General features: G+C 40.6%; 1 protein-coding gene across 1 annotated transcript; it reads left to right on the top strand.

Moving 5' to 3' along the window:
* Positions 1–1,747: 1,747 nt before the first annotated feature.
* PLEK (pleckstrin) lies at positions 1,748–13,867 on the top strand (the record flags this gene model as incomplete). The annotated part of the gene is made up of 9 exons (XM_082277147.1): positions 1,748–1,795; positions 2,351–2,506; positions 6,781–6,962; positions 8,000–8,091; positions 8,950–9,134; positions 10,315–10,419; positions 12,063–12,146; positions 12,820–12,889; positions 13,728–13,867. The coding sequence occupies 9 exons, from the start codon at positions 1,748–1,750 to the stop codon at positions 13,865–13,867; spliced, it is 1,062 nt and encodes a 353-aa protein (XP_082133273.1).
* Between the last annotated feature and the right edge of the window lie 1,398 nt (positions 13,868–15,265).

The following is a 15,265-nucleotide window of genomic DNA, read 5'->3' as shown; positions in this document are numbered from 1 at the left end:
ATCTCTGCTCTGGGAATCCAGAGCATCTTCAGTTCATTCCAAGTCCTGGACCTTGTAGGTGAATTTTCTACTATAAAAGTTACATAAGGTTTTTGATCACTTTTTAGTGGTAAATTTTTACTTTTAGCTCCAAGGACCACACAGTTTTATTAGCTCTGTGTGAGTTTTTGTCTCCAATAATTTTAAAATCTGTTCGTTGAATTCAGTATGCTGAACAGCCAGAGAATATATGGAGTCTTTGATTTGCAAACTGATGGATGATTGGCTTGATCAGCAACTGGTGCCTTTCAAAGCTATAAGATCCTTACAACAGCATTATTTACATGAGCAAACGAACAATTTACTGGGACTGCAGATTTTAGAAACCCCAAACAACTCAGTGATAGATGAAATCATCACAAAAAGGTATACTTTGGACAGAATGCACTATGAAGTGTTTAACCTGAAACAGGTGGTACAGACAGGTGCTCTGCCTGCAGAGAGACTGGATATGTCATTTAAGCAGCAACTAGTTGAGAAAAGCCCAGAAAAATAAAATCTCCATTCAGACAACGAGGAGAAACATCCAGCAGTTGGGATAGTGAAGCATTAATACAGATAATCAAGGAAGGAGTGGAGTCTCATCTGTGGGAGTACCACTAAATAGGCATCAGTGAGGAATGTCTAGAAAAGGTCTCTGAGGGCTCTGCTAACCCTCTGGTCCTCTATCACAGACCTTGTCAGACTTCTGAGTAAAGGCTGAGACAAACAGAGAGTCAAGTGAAGAATAGGAATTTCTGTCTGTGAGAAAAGTCCCTGTTTGGGGATCTTTACAATTGGCAGAGGTGACAGGTGGAGTCACCCTGGGCTCAATCAACACTTATCTGAGTGAGCTTAGCTGCAAAAGTGACTTGGAATCTCGTGCTTGGAAGAACACAAGAGGCTGCTTCAAGGTATCATGAAGCAGCCTCTTATTGCCTCCCATATACCCCCACTTTCTTCTATATGGGGAAGAGGGACTGTGACTCTGGTACTTATGAAAAGCTATGGGTTTGCCTTGTATTTTCCCAAATAAAGCCAAACAAGCTCTGCAGCAAGTAAAAGATGCTTATTGAAAGCATTTTGCGGTCAGTGCTCTATGTAATGCACTAGTCTAATCCATTTGTGCCTATTTGACAGCTGACGTTTTGCACGGCCTAAACACCAAAATCCAAAACCTGATCAAGTCTGATAAACAAATTTCTTATGTCAGCAGAGGGCGCATCCTCATTAACCAAGTGAGAGTCCTCTCCCTTCCTGCCAGACTCCACATTGTTGCCCACTGGGAGCCAGACTTGGAAGGCGGGGTGAAGTGGAAGCACTGATGCATTAGAAACCTGTCTCTGAAATCATTTGGCATGCACCAGGCAGCAGCACAGTGCCCTGTCTGTTGTTTTGGTACAGTTCATGTATTTGCAGAGCGGGCCCAATTTCTTGTGACTGAGCACTAAAGTGCTAATTTAATTTCCCAGGATTCCGTCATCAAGGCTGGCTGTATTTGATACGATGAAGTGTTTTGTCAGGCTGTTGCTTGTGCTGTCAGAGGCAGACATGTGCTTCTGCACTTCCCTATCTTTCACTCTTGAAGAGGAAATGGGCTTGCGATTAGCATTCAGAGGAACTTGTGAAATGACACAGCTGTACTGTAAAAACACCATCCCACAGACTTTGCTGCCAGAGGAACTCAACAGCCAGCACTGATAGACCCGAGAGCAGGATTGTCCAAGCCATGGAGCGAGAACCGATGCGCATAAGGGAGGGCTACTTGGTTAAGAAGGTAAGTGGGTAGTTTCGGACTCAGTGGAAGAGAAAACTAACTCTGAACAAGTTGGGAAGATGTAGGGAAACATATTGTGAAAGCTTGGCAAAGAGGTAACAGGAAATAGCCATAGCCTACTCAGTTGCACTTAATTGAGTTAAACATCAAGGAAGAATAGTGAGATCAAAGCGGTCACAATCACCTTGGCCTCAAGACAGTGTGTGGGGCCATGGACACATCCATTCCTTGAGAAGGTGGTTGCTGCCCCACAGAAACCTCTGCTCTGGAGTCTTTTGTGGTACATCCTATAGGATAAAGTCTTTACTTTTATTTAAATCCACAGTGGCTTCCATTGGCAGAACAACTACAAGGGGAAATAAACAGTGGTCAGAAAAATAACAACATTTAACTGCATAGTAAGATGGGTGTGGTTGTGGTATGTTCCCCTTGAGACACAAACTGTAGTTATTTTAGCATCAGTCAGACATTCCCTGGAAGGTCATAGGAAGGTGATTCCTTGGATATCACATGAAGAGTGATTCACTGAACATAATATGGGATTTATTGATGCAGGGCAGCATGTTTAATACCTGGAAGCCAATGTGGGTTGTGCTCTTAGAAGATGGAATTGAATTCTACAAGCGGAAGGCTGATAACAGTCCCAAAGGGATGATCCCACTAAAAGGAAGCTCTGTTCACAGCCCATGCCAAGATTTTGGCAAAAGAATGGTGAGTACTTTTTTAATAAAAACAATTAGCAGTATACTTATACTTCTGGAAGCACTGAAAGGACAAAAGGCTGGTGGTTGCAAATCACTCATCCTAGTGGCGATTCTCACTTGCAGGTCACAAGCAGGCTTGGAATTGTGTACTATTTGAATTCAGGACACTTCAAGAGGACTAATTCAGAAAGCATTGGGGGGGTTGGTTAGTCGGTTTTTATTAAATTTCTGAGTGTCTCAGAGAGCAGAACTAAATTTTGTTGGTGTGAAGACATTTTGCAGCTGAATGGCAATGACTCCTGTATTAAATATAAATCTAATTGCCATAGAATAAAGCTGTGAATAAAAAGTATTTTGTGAGCAGGGCAAGAATTTATTTATTGTCAAGGAACAACAACTGGTTTGCTCAGACAGGAAGGAGATAAATGCTGTGACACACATATTTTGTTACAGGGTTCCTGAAAAATAGTTATTAGTAAAACAGGATTTCTAATATGAGCAGAGAATCATATCATTAGTCATTTATTATTTTATCAACTCAGTTTCGTCAAATAGGCATTACATCCCCAGGAATTCCTCTGACAAAAGGGTCCCGCAGAATCTGGAACATTATCCCACTACAGTTTAAAGAAATTTACCACAGGGATGCTTGACTAAAGATAGAAGTCTCTGAGAGCATTAGAAAAATAGAAAGTTTAGAGACTGCTGAGACAGTGAACTTTACTTTTTCATATGAGTAAAGTGAGGATAATTAAACCTGTCCTTAGGTTTTGTGGTAAGTGGAATCAGGGTCCCTTGTGTCAGATTTAGACCTGCTGGCTTTGCTTTTTCCTTCTTTTCTTTCTTCTACTTCTTTGTTTCTTTGTTGTTGTTGTTGCTGTTGCAGAAGCCGCATTTATATGAAAAAACCCACCTTGATTCTTACTAAGTCTTTTTAGACGTACATCTGTTCAGAGAAAGGGGCTGATAACTTACAAGCTGTCTTTGAGACAGTATAGAAAAAGGATGGGGCAGAGAGTAGAGATTGCTGTTAATTCTGTGCCGACTCTCTTATTAACAAGCCTCAGCATGGCACTGCTTACTCTATACATGAGGCATTGAAGGGTACTATGTTCAAGAGTATCACAGACCTCCATTATAATGGTAGAAATGAAGTTTTTCTCACAAAGCATTCTTTTCCAGACAGTTTTGTGTTGGGTTTTGTTTTTTTTCTTTAACTCCCAGAAAGGCACTGCTATTAATATTGGTCCATAGCAGTTGCTTGGAAATGTCAGTAACATATTTACAATAAAGGAAAAATACCTCACATGTGCATTCAACAAAGTAGGCATAGAGGTCTGAAGTATCTGATGTCTGCTGAAGGCAGAGTGAGAGAGATCCTCACCTGCCCAAAGGGTTCTTTTGGGATGTACTAGTCTCCAGAAGGGGCATTGTATCTGTATGGAAGGGTGATAGTCTCTGTGGATCATTCCTTTAGCTGCACTGAGTTTTATGTTATGTTTCATTTTACATTAGGTGTTTACATAATGAACTTTACATTATGTTTCATTTTAGTTGCTGAAATCTTTTCTGAGGGATAATACAGACAAAAGAAAGGATCAGAGACCCAGGGGTTGAGGCACCCAAAATAGCTTTTCTTAAGTGAGATTTGCTGCAGGGTTTGCTGAAGTCAGTGGAAACAATCCAAATTACTTCAGCAGGCATTGGAGCAGATCCTCCATATTGAGGTGGTGAGATTGTTCTGCAAGTCCATAGACCAGTAGCCCTGGAGGTGGACTTTCTCTTAAAATTTGCATTGTTCAAACAGTCAAAAATTCCACATGCTCATTCATATGAGCAAAGCCATCACCAGGACTGTTCTTACAAGTAGTTACTGCCCAATATGATTAAACCTAAGTTTCTACATGTATTCCTTGAAAACCTAGTATCTTCATTTTTGCATCTGACATTTTACAGCTTTACTGTACTGCTGAATTCAAAGCCTCTGCATTCCATTCTTGTTTCTCAGTGGTTATGAGTCAAAGCATACAGTTATTCCTCTTATGGGAATTATTCTGGTTCTTAAGTTTATATGGCTAGAAATGAAAGTATATTTTCAGGACAGGAATTCTGAATGGTGAATAGTGGGATAATTCTCATTGGGTCAGTTTTAAATATAGTTTCACTTGTCTGGACCCAGTTTGGAGCAGGAACTATTGGGCCACAAACAAACTTCTGTATTTCTCTGGTTAAATTTTTGAATCAGCTTGTCTATCTGCACCAGGACCTCATTTGAAAGCTCAGAGCACATCACCAACATGCTCTGTTTACTACATCAATTGCAAAATGCACGTGCTGAGGGGAAAGGAAGCAATCTTGGATTTGTTAAGTAGAGATAAAGGCTGTTCAGAAGGAGCTGCAACTGCATATTTTGAGATTATATTTCAAAATGTATTCACCACTGTTCGCTGTCCTTGATTTGATGTTTGATCATTGCTTAATGTAACATAAATTCTGATATTCTTCAGCTTTTTCCATTTTCCCCATGGTTTTCCTGTGAATAGCATTATCATGTTTGGTTGCTCATAGTTAGATTCATCTCTCCCGATTTAAACTGTCTAAAATGTTGGTATTTAGTTTAGTCTAATGGTCTAATTTTCTCAAAAGCACAAACAGATATACATCATCAGAGGGACGCTAGGTCACATCTAGGACTGGAGACTCAACATCTTTACCAATTTCAGAGGAAGCCTGAAGTCTAGCTTACTGGCCTGATTTTGCTAAATGCTAAAAAGAAAGGGCTTTGCCAGTCTCCTCCGTGTGCTGAAAATGAAAACTCTTCTTTAGCATTTCGCTGTATGTTGCTTCTCAGCTCTTTGAGAAAAATAATTTTTTCCTTTGGTAATAAATCTTGTCAGTGCTTTGGTATTTCATTCTGTTAATCTGGAGTGTAAGCTTGACTCTTGAATATTGGGCTTTGGAGAGATCTGTCTGTTTGCTTTTCTTATGCACTGTACATTGATTTTCAGTATGTAGGTCTTTCCTGCATAACAGAAAAAGTGAGTATTGTTGGAAATATGAACAGCATCAGATAAGAAATGGTTACTTTTCTGTCTGAGATGGATTTTTGAGGACTCGTGGCTTTGTAAGTTTGAAATCTATCTTCTGTGAAATTCAGTTGGACTTTGCACAATTTCAGGGTGTCAGAATTTTTCCTGTTGGTCATAGTTTGGAAGATACTTGTCAGGGATGTTTAGAAATGTATCAATTACAAATGTGGGCTTCAGCAGACTCATTCAGTGTTGATTTCACTGATGTAAATTTGCTGCTTTTTGACAGTAGCCTTTGCTTTCCTTGCCCTCATCAAGTCGTGCTGTTGGCTTGTGGCTTAGCTTGGCATTTTTAGACACCTGCTGAGTCAGAACCTGTGATATTTATTATAACACAACTACAGAACAAATTAGTTTCACTCACGGGGAACTATATTTTAGAGGAAGTGGAAACCATTAGGTCCAGATTTTCCATCCAGAAGATCAATGGATGGAAATGAGTTCAAACAGTGTGAACTTTGTTGGGTGGGTTTTGGGGTTTGTTTTGTTTTTGGTTTGGTTTGGTTTGGTTTGGTTTGGTTTGGTTTGGTTTGGTTTTTTTCAGGTTGGTGTCATTTATCTGTTTACAACTACCACTAGATGGTTTATTCTCATTTTTGGGAAATACAGTCTTTCCATTGTTGCTAGTGTGTTTAGATAGGTGATCCGAAGGTGTAGCCAAGGGTTGGATGTATCATCTCCCTACTAAGCTGTTAAATGTTTACTAGGCTGCAAATATACTCAGGTACTCTCCAGTGTATGACTCTTTTTCCCCTTGTGAGTCAGTAGCTGAATATGATGTGGGGTATTTTTCCTCCTTCAGACTGTTCACATGTCTCTAAACATTAAACAAATTTACATCCCACTGTAAGCCTGCAGGGGCTGGGTGCTTCAGCCTTTCAGCTGTGTTGAACTTCCCAGTAAAAGTTAGAATCAGTAGCTGTATTGGTGCCACACACCTTGGATGTGCTCACAGTGTCAGGATCACTCACAGTGAAGTAACAAAAGGATTCAGTTATGTGCAGTGCTTGTTCATGGTTTTCTTCAGAGTTTCTATAATTTAACTGTGTCTCTAAGGCACTTGCCATAGTCCTTAGGCAGAGGTAAGTTGTATGTTGTGGTGGTACTAGCTTAATTGTGCCCAACTGGCTACACCAAAGTAGCCTTTTTTTTTTAACTTAAAAAAAACCCCTCCCATAATTTATCATTCCAGTTTGTCTTCAGGCTCACTGTGGCCAAGCAGCAGGACCATTTTTTTCAAGCTGCCTACCTGGAGGAGAGAGATGCCTGGGTGCGGGATATCAAGAAAGCAATTCATCATATAGATGGAGGCCAAAGGTTTGCCAGAAAATCCACAAGAAAGTCTATCAGATTGCCTGAAACAATCAATCTGAGGTTTGTTCTCATAGTTCTGCTCTCCCATTTACTTCCATCTGCAGTCAGTGTGTCAGACATGTAACGCTGGTCAGGAAGACCAATGAGCCTGTCTGTCCATGGATTCTCTCACACCCCTTTCTGCACAACTAAAAATTTCAGTTTGTACAATGTGTCAGAAATGAGCCAGCAATCAGAACTGGGAAGCTCTTTTTTAATATATTATCATTTACCAAAACATGCTTATTTATCAAAGGTTTTTGCTGATAGGAGATTTCTGGGCATACTGCAGTGCAAGAGGATATCCCAGCCAAAGTGTGAGTCTTCAGGAGAAGCATTTTAAAACAATAAATCATTTATTGCAAAAATATTTTAGACCTTTTGTTTGCTCTCCAGAGAAATGCTGATGTTGGCCTAGTTTTTGGATGGTGAGGGGAGTGTGGTACACGCCAGAGAACATGAAACTGGCAAAGGGAGAAGAAGAGATAAAGGGAAGCAATCTGTTAGTACTTTTAAAAATCAAGGATGACTTATTTTCCTTCTCTGAGCTGTAAATACCAAGACACAAATGAGTCTGAAGTGTTCCTTATAAGACAGTAAAACCGCCCAGGGCCAAGATTGTCTGGGAGAATGCAGGCTTTGGGATAAGGACAGGTTTTCTGCTCAGCCCAGGACCTTTGGGTGAATGCAGAGCACGGCAGTAAACTCTCCTGCTGGGGCTGTGGAGCCCTGCGAAGGTGCCTCAGCAGTGGGTGTTCCTCTCTTCACGCTATAATCACCACAAGTCGTTGCATTCTCAAAATAGGGACATGTGGTGAGCCCTTTGTGCACTCCACCCTCTGCTCCCACAGCTGTGATGGTAATGTAGTGAGACCTCCAGGCTTTGCAACTTGAATTTTTCAGGGGATGCAAGAGATGAAACTAAGCCATGTTACAGCTCTGCAGAGAGCCATGTGCTAACAAAACATGAAGCCCCCATGAATGGCAATGACATTATTATACAAACTGGCTAAACCTTTTTATTTGCTAACAGTTTCTGTGGTTCTTTTTATGCACAGTGCTTTGTATCTCTCAATGAAAGATCCTGAAAAGGGAATAAAGGAGTTGAAGCTGGAAAAAGATAAAAGAGTGTTCAATCACTGCTTTACAGGTAAAGAGCTCCTGTCCCTCTATTCCATATAATAAAGGGAGCACAGAGTTGAAAAACTAAAGAGATTAAACAGCTCTAAGCTCTGTAGAGCACAGAGAAGTTTGAGAAGAAAACCAAATGTTTTCTTAACTAACCCAGGAGACCTTCAAAGGTGTATTTTGAAAAAGTGTTCAGTTGTGGCCATGGTAAACAAAGGAGAAGGACGAAATTTAACCAGGGTCAGAAAGATTGAAGTAATCTTTTGAGTAGATTGTTGTGTGAAACACTTAAGTACAGAAGAATTATTCCATTCTGAATTTTTCATCACTGAATGGTGTCACATTGTAATTCCTGTTTCTCTCCAAGTCAAATCTGTGTTTGTGCTCAAAAACACATAGATGCAGCACTTGAGGACATTGTTCAGTGGTAGACATGGCATTGTTGGGTTAATGGTTGGACTGATGATCTTGGCAGTCTTTTCCAGTCTTAATGACTCTGATTCTATGAAAGTCACCCTGTTACCAACAGCATTTATGTTAGTAGCATAGCAGCCTGGAAGGCTGCCTTTTCCAGGCTTGGCTGTTCTTCATAAATCCCCAGTCCGTCTTTGAGTCTTCCCAGCTCAGCCCTGCATCCCCTCCCAGCTCTCTTCTCCCTCAGGAGTGGTGTTTGAGAGTTGTCCTGGCCCCTGTCATTAGCTGGAAAGGCTGTGCCTCACTGGATGACCAGGAACCTTCCCAGATTAGCTCCGAATGTTGTTGCTAAAAACATTTTTCAGGAGATTGATGAACACATGGAGTAGGCTTGTTTCCAGTGTACTTCTATGCTTCTTCATGTCTGTCTTGGTTTGTGGCTTATACTTTGTTCCTTTGTAACCAGGCACCTGTGTGATTGACTGGCTGGTGTCCAGCAGCTCCATCCGAAATCGCAAAGAAGGTCTCCTGCTTGCCTCTTCCCTCTTGAGTGAAGGCTACCTACAACCTGCTGGGGATACGTCCAAGGCTGCTGCCGAGGGACTGTCAGACACCAGCTTCTTAGATCTCAGTGATGCCTACTATTACTTTGTGAGCATTGTATTCTGGCTTTTTATTGTCTCAGACTTACTCAGCCTTCTGCTTTTCTCATGCTTCTTGTTGGGCTTCTTAAATCCTGGAAGAAAGATTGTACAGAAATGGAGAAATATATCATAATTGTCTTTTTCCTGTGATACTCAGAATGAGGCGGCTCACTTTAATAGTTGTAACCAGGACAGGTTTTTTTTCTGGCACCCTTCTAAGTGTGAATTGAGTACTGAGACCAAGCTGGGTTCTTTTTAACTTAGACTTTGTTCCTGGTAATTGCACTGGTGACCAGAATTTAACCATCTATTTCCCTGATGATTCAATGGAAGGGAAGAGAGAAATTCATTATCACAAGGCTTCACAGAGTGGCAGAAGCTACAAACCCATTTTTGTGCAGAGCCATCAAATCTGACTCAATGGGAGTGTGCACACACATAGCTTGCCTGTGAGCAAAGCAGTTTTTAATATCCCCCAGTAAAATCTGTCCTGGGTGTCCTACTGAGACTTTTCCATTCAGTATTTCATATTCTGTGGACTGATTTGAAGAACTTGAAATACCACAGTCAAATACTGTTTGAAAAATATTTTGCTTATGGATTTATGCTAACAAAATGTATGCCTTCCATAAACTGAAAACAAATAAATTTGTGTTACAATTCTGTTTATATTTACCACATAGAATCACTTGGCTTCAGCAAAATGACTCTCCCACTACTCACTTGTTTTCCTAAATGTGCTTGTGCTAGGGAGACTTTACCTGTGCAGCAGAGACACTGCTGGTAAAGGCAGCCTTGTGGCCTCCTAGGATGCTTCTTGTAGCAGCCCATGTGTACCCTGCTTGTTTTTAGATTATTTCTAGTTTGATTCAATACCAATGTGGTGTGAGGAGGCCACAGCAAGTCAATGTCTGACTTGGTATCATAGAAGTATAGTCCCACCTCACATTGAAATGTCTCCATGGTGATTATGAGAACTCCTCAACTTCACTGGGGGACTTTTCCAGTAAAAGGTTAGATTATTTAACAATAATAATAACCACCACCACCACCACAACAATAATAATATTTTCTTTGGGGTGGTAAAAAACAGCATGGAGGGAAGCCAAAAGAATACAAATTGGTACATGCACATAAGCATGCAGCAACTGTGCAACTTCTGTAACATTTCTCTTGTGGTCTTGCAGCCAGATAGTGGATTTTTCTGTGAGGGATATTCCAGTGATGATGATGTGGTCCTAAAAGAAGAATTCAGAGGCACAATTGTCAAACAAGGATGTTTGCTGAAACAGGTCAGTATTGCCCATGTTGCATCCTGCTACTAGGATGATATTACATGGGTGCAAGATTACTCTTTTACATTTAAAAACTTTAGGTAAGAAAGAAACTACCCTATGGCATCTCCATACTTGGCAGGTTTCATCTCTGTCCCTCTTGCCTTTGCACAAGGAACACTTGCTGCAGCATGGCAGCAGGACTCTGGACAAATATTGCAAGGTTTATTGCTCTTGCCACAAAATAAAACAGTTGATAGCTTTAATTAGGAAAGAGTGCTAATGCAGAAGATGTGACAAGTCATTGGTACAATGCAAAACTGCACTCAGGTAAAAAGGCTGCCACTCCTGTGTCCCTCTGGACACACAACTGGATTCAGTTGCCTGTTTTCATAGACTTTTTCAGCATGCCTGAGCAAAGGAGTTGTTTCAGTCATGAATGTTTGATGTGTAAGACAGAAGATAACTGGATACCTTCCTTTCCAGCAAAACTTTAAGTGAATGTGAATGTCATGTTTCCAAGGCCGTTGCAAGCAGGTATTAGTGAACTGAAGGCAAAATCAGGATTCTTCAATGAATAAAATGGGTCAGGTGGAAGGGACCTGCAACAATCCTCTGGTCCAACTGCCTGACCACTTCAGGGCTGACCAAAGGTTAAAGCATATTGTTAAGGGTTTTGTTGTCCAAATGCTTCTTACACATTGACATGGAGCATTGACCACCTCTCTAGGTAGGCTGTTGCAGTGTTTAACCACCCTCTCTCTAAAGAAATGTTTCCTAATATTGAGTCTGAACCTGCACTGTTAAAATAGTCCTTGAGGGCCTAAAAACTTAGTGGTGGTGCTCACATGTATTTCTCTTGTTTAATCAGATTACTCAAAAGCAATGGAAGAAATTAGACCCACACCTTGCTGCTCTTTTACCCTGTCACATTCACATCAATCTAGTTAGTAAGAGCTTCCGTGCAAACAGTAGCTAATTGAGAAACTTGTATTTTGAAATGCCAGAGGAAGTGATTCATGACAATCTTCTACCAGTGATAGCCTGCACTTGGTCACCCTCTCTGAGTTGTGGGTCACTGCTTGGAAGGGTCACTGCTTCTGCTGAAAATGCTTTCAGCAGGTCTAAACTTTCCACATCCATCCTTTTCAGTCATGAAAAGAGGCCATGAGGCACCTACATCCATATATCTGCCTGAGTTTCTCAGCCATGAGCCCTCCAGGGTGTTTAAGCTAGATAAGCATTTTTTTGTTGTTGTTATCTTTGCAGGGACAGAAAGACTTTCAGCTCATCCTTGCCAATAAATTCAAGGTACCTTCCTTCAAGGCACTTTGCAGCCATGTTTCTGGCAAGCAGTTAAACCCAGTTCTCACAGATCTCACAAGAATATCATAACTACCAGACTGTATGATATGTTATGGGGAATCTCCCATGTTGAAGCTCTTCTGCTTTGCACAAAAAAAATAAAAAGAGAAAACAGTTTGATAGTCCTGTTGTTGTGCAAAAGATTGGAATGTAGACAACTCCTACTCCACTGAGTATTTCCCCTCCAGAATATTCAGGTTTTGTCCCTTTTGTATTTGCCTGTCCTCTCATGTGTGGGTAATATTTGCATGCAGGCAAAGCAGTTCCATGACATTCCTGGTTTTGAATTTTCCTAGGGACATCGGAGGAAGAACTGGAAAGTGAGAAAGTTCGTTTTAAGAGATGATCCTGCATATCTGCACTATTATGATCCTGCTGGAGTAAGAGAGATTTGGTTTATTCCCCTGTTTTTTTGAATCCAGTGCCTTGTAAGAAGTACCTGAATGGAGTATTTGCATGAGAATGTGACAGGGAAGATCAGGCAGGACAGTGGGACTGTTTGTTCTTGCATGGCCTAGCCATCCTGTGGAAAAGCAGAGTGAAGCATGGTTTATGGGTGGCAAGGGCCACCCAGACCTGGGAACAAGTAACACTGAACTGTATTTTCACCTCTTATCTGTGATTAATTAGAATTAATGTGTACTCTCCCTTGATCAAAACACATTAGGTCCTACGTGCAAATGACCACAATACACTAATTTTGCAGTTGATATTTGAGGTATTTGCCATGCCAGGTGGAGACATGGCATCCTATTTCTTGTGTAATTCTAATGGGCCCATTCCCATGCTAAATACTCTGCAGATCCTGAATTCTACATCACAAGAGATTCCCTATTTATTTGTAACCCTTTCCCTTACCACACCCCCAACTCTCCATGTCACACATAGACTGAAGATCCCCTATTCTCTCTGGGACAGTGAGAGATTACTTAGTATGTCTCATATACTAAGTAATCAAATGGTTTTGTTTTTATTCTGGAAATGTAGCCATATATTAACAGGTGAACAGTTTCAGAACTGTTGCATTTCATTTTGATTTCATGTCCTCCCCAGGGAGAAGAACCACTGGGAGCAATTCACTTGAGAGGCTGTGTGGTGACAGCAGTGGAAGATATGCCAGACAGTAAGGACCCATATTGAATGAGCTCTCTAATAAGTTTTTGGTACAAACCCCACCTTTCAATCTGCCTGAAATCACAAGTGTTTTTCATTCCAAAGCAATCTATGTACAATGATTCAATAATTCTAGTAACTGGTCTCTCTCTTGCTGTCTGAATTACAGGAGAAGGGTACTGTGGTAAAGGTAACAACAGGGAATCTTATGTATTGTCAGTACTTTAGGGAAGGCTGGTCAAAAGGATGACACAAACCCTGTGTTAGAATATCTGGCCTTTAGGCAAAGTAAGCTGAGTTTGATCTCTTTAGTTAATGAATTTGGGATGGAAGCTTTATGTTAGAAATGGTTATGCCGACAAATTATTACTGTCCACCTTCTCTTCTCTCCCAAAGCTAGAAGGAACAGAAATGGTGTTGCTGCAAGGGCCAAGAAACATTAATTTCATGCATTATCCTCTCCACAGGAGAGGCTGGCTATCATATCCAGCAAGAAAGTTTGTTGGCATCTCAGACAAGAAAGAGATGGATGTGACATTTTCTCAAACATCCTGTTTTTGTAGCTGGCAAGGCATGGGAGGGTTTGGAAATATTATCTGTCTGCAGGATTGCAGATCCTTCCATGATCTGAGACCAACTAACCAGAGACTCCTGAAGGTGAAATGTGCAGAATTCATGAGTGGTTTCTCTGAGAGAGAGACCCATCTCTTGGACCCAGTCTTTGTGAAGACCTGATCAGGCTCAGCTGTAGAAAGAAAGGAGATCCCCTTACAGTGTGTAAAGGAGAAAACATGGAAAGTACAAGACTTTTTTCTCTCATAGCTGACTTTCTTACTTTTTCCCTGTAGCCAAGAAGTATGATGCTGACAACATCCTCTTTGAAATCATCACAGCAAATGAAATCCACTATTACTTGCAAGCAGCCTCATCCACAGAGCGTACAGAGTGGATCAAAGCAATCCAGTCAGTTGCTAGGACTGGTAAATGAAGATGATCTTCTAATAAGAAGACTAACAAATTAAATTAGTTATTCAAAACAGAATTTAGCATTTCACCAAGAGAAAGCAGTATCATCCCAAATGTGTGTTGGGGGTGAGGACTGGTTGGAAGTTTCAATTCTATAGTGGGTACTAACAAACTAACATTTTTCCACTTGTGTTATGGTAATATTTTACTAAATTATAACATAGAACATGCCATATTAGTGTTTTGCTTAGAGTAATCAGTCTAGCTTGAGAAGGTTGTACCTGTTACCACAGCTGATAGTGGGAATCTCACCATTAACAGGGGACAGGGTCATACCACTGACAGAGAGGACCTCAATTAATCACCCTCTTCAACCTGTGATGTGTTTCAGGATTTTCGTGTATTTCAATCTTCTCCAGACAAGTTTTACACTTTCTTCTTTACCAGATATTGTTGCTGCTTGTTCACTTATACAAATAATGCCATAGATTTAAGGAAAAAAAGTTAACTCACTTCGAAACCTGATCCATTCCTTTATAATCTGTCAGCATTAAGAGAGGAAAGAATGCAGACAACTATGGAAACACCATGTGGAACCAAGTAAAACTCCATGACAGCAGTATGAGGAAAAGTCTCTTCCCACAGTATTTCAAAGACAAAGCAATCTCGCTTCAAACTCTGTATCACCCAATTTTAACTCTTGCTAAATTTCTCCACAAGAATCTGCCCTTGGACCACTGTTTCCCTTTATTTAGGTCTACAAAGCAGATGCTGGGTTGTCAGGTACTGTACACTATTTGAATTAAGAATCTTGCAGGAGAGGGGAAAGGATGCATGGGTTGCTTGCTTGAACTATTGATTGAAGTAGTTTTGATTAGGTTTTCCTTTTTTAACTTCCAGCACCATACTCAGTCCTTGATTCTGTGCCTTAGTAATATAAGAGAAACCTTGTGCTTGTAACTGAACTAAATGTTTTTATTTAATAGGGTCAATTCACCTGATTAATCCTTGCATTTTTTTCTGACCATATATCATACAAACTTCTAAGTCTTAAACTCTGGAGTTGAAAATCAAGTTACTGGCAGATCCTGCATGTAGACTGTTCCTGGTACAGACTGATGTTTGAGTGCAAGTAAACTTCAAAACCTTTAAAACTCTGTTCATAGATCTCATAAGGTCCCTTATCCATACAAATTCTTACTGAGATTTCTTCCATCTTAAAATAAATGCAGAGCTAAAGCTTCTTTTCAGTTGTGCTTAATTATACCTGTAGCTGAGCTAATGAGCCTGAAGCCCTGTTGCCTTGTGTTACTTATCCCAAAGAAAACACAGCCTTGCAGGAACAGCAGGCTGGGACACTTCATCATCATGTCCACTTAAATTGGCCAGCAGAAATCGGCTTCTGGCAGACATTTCCTGT

The sequence above is a fragment of the Coloeus monedula genome (genome assembly GCF_965178545.1).
Source record: "Coloeus monedula genome assembly, chromosome: 2".
NCBI classification, from domain to species: domain Eukaryota; kingdom Metazoa; phylum Chordata; class Aves; order Passeriformes; family Corvidae; genus Coloeus; species Coloeus monedula.
The sequence above is the reverse complement of the archived record's forward strand: the minus strand, read 5'-3'. Positions and strand labels throughout refer to the sequence as shown.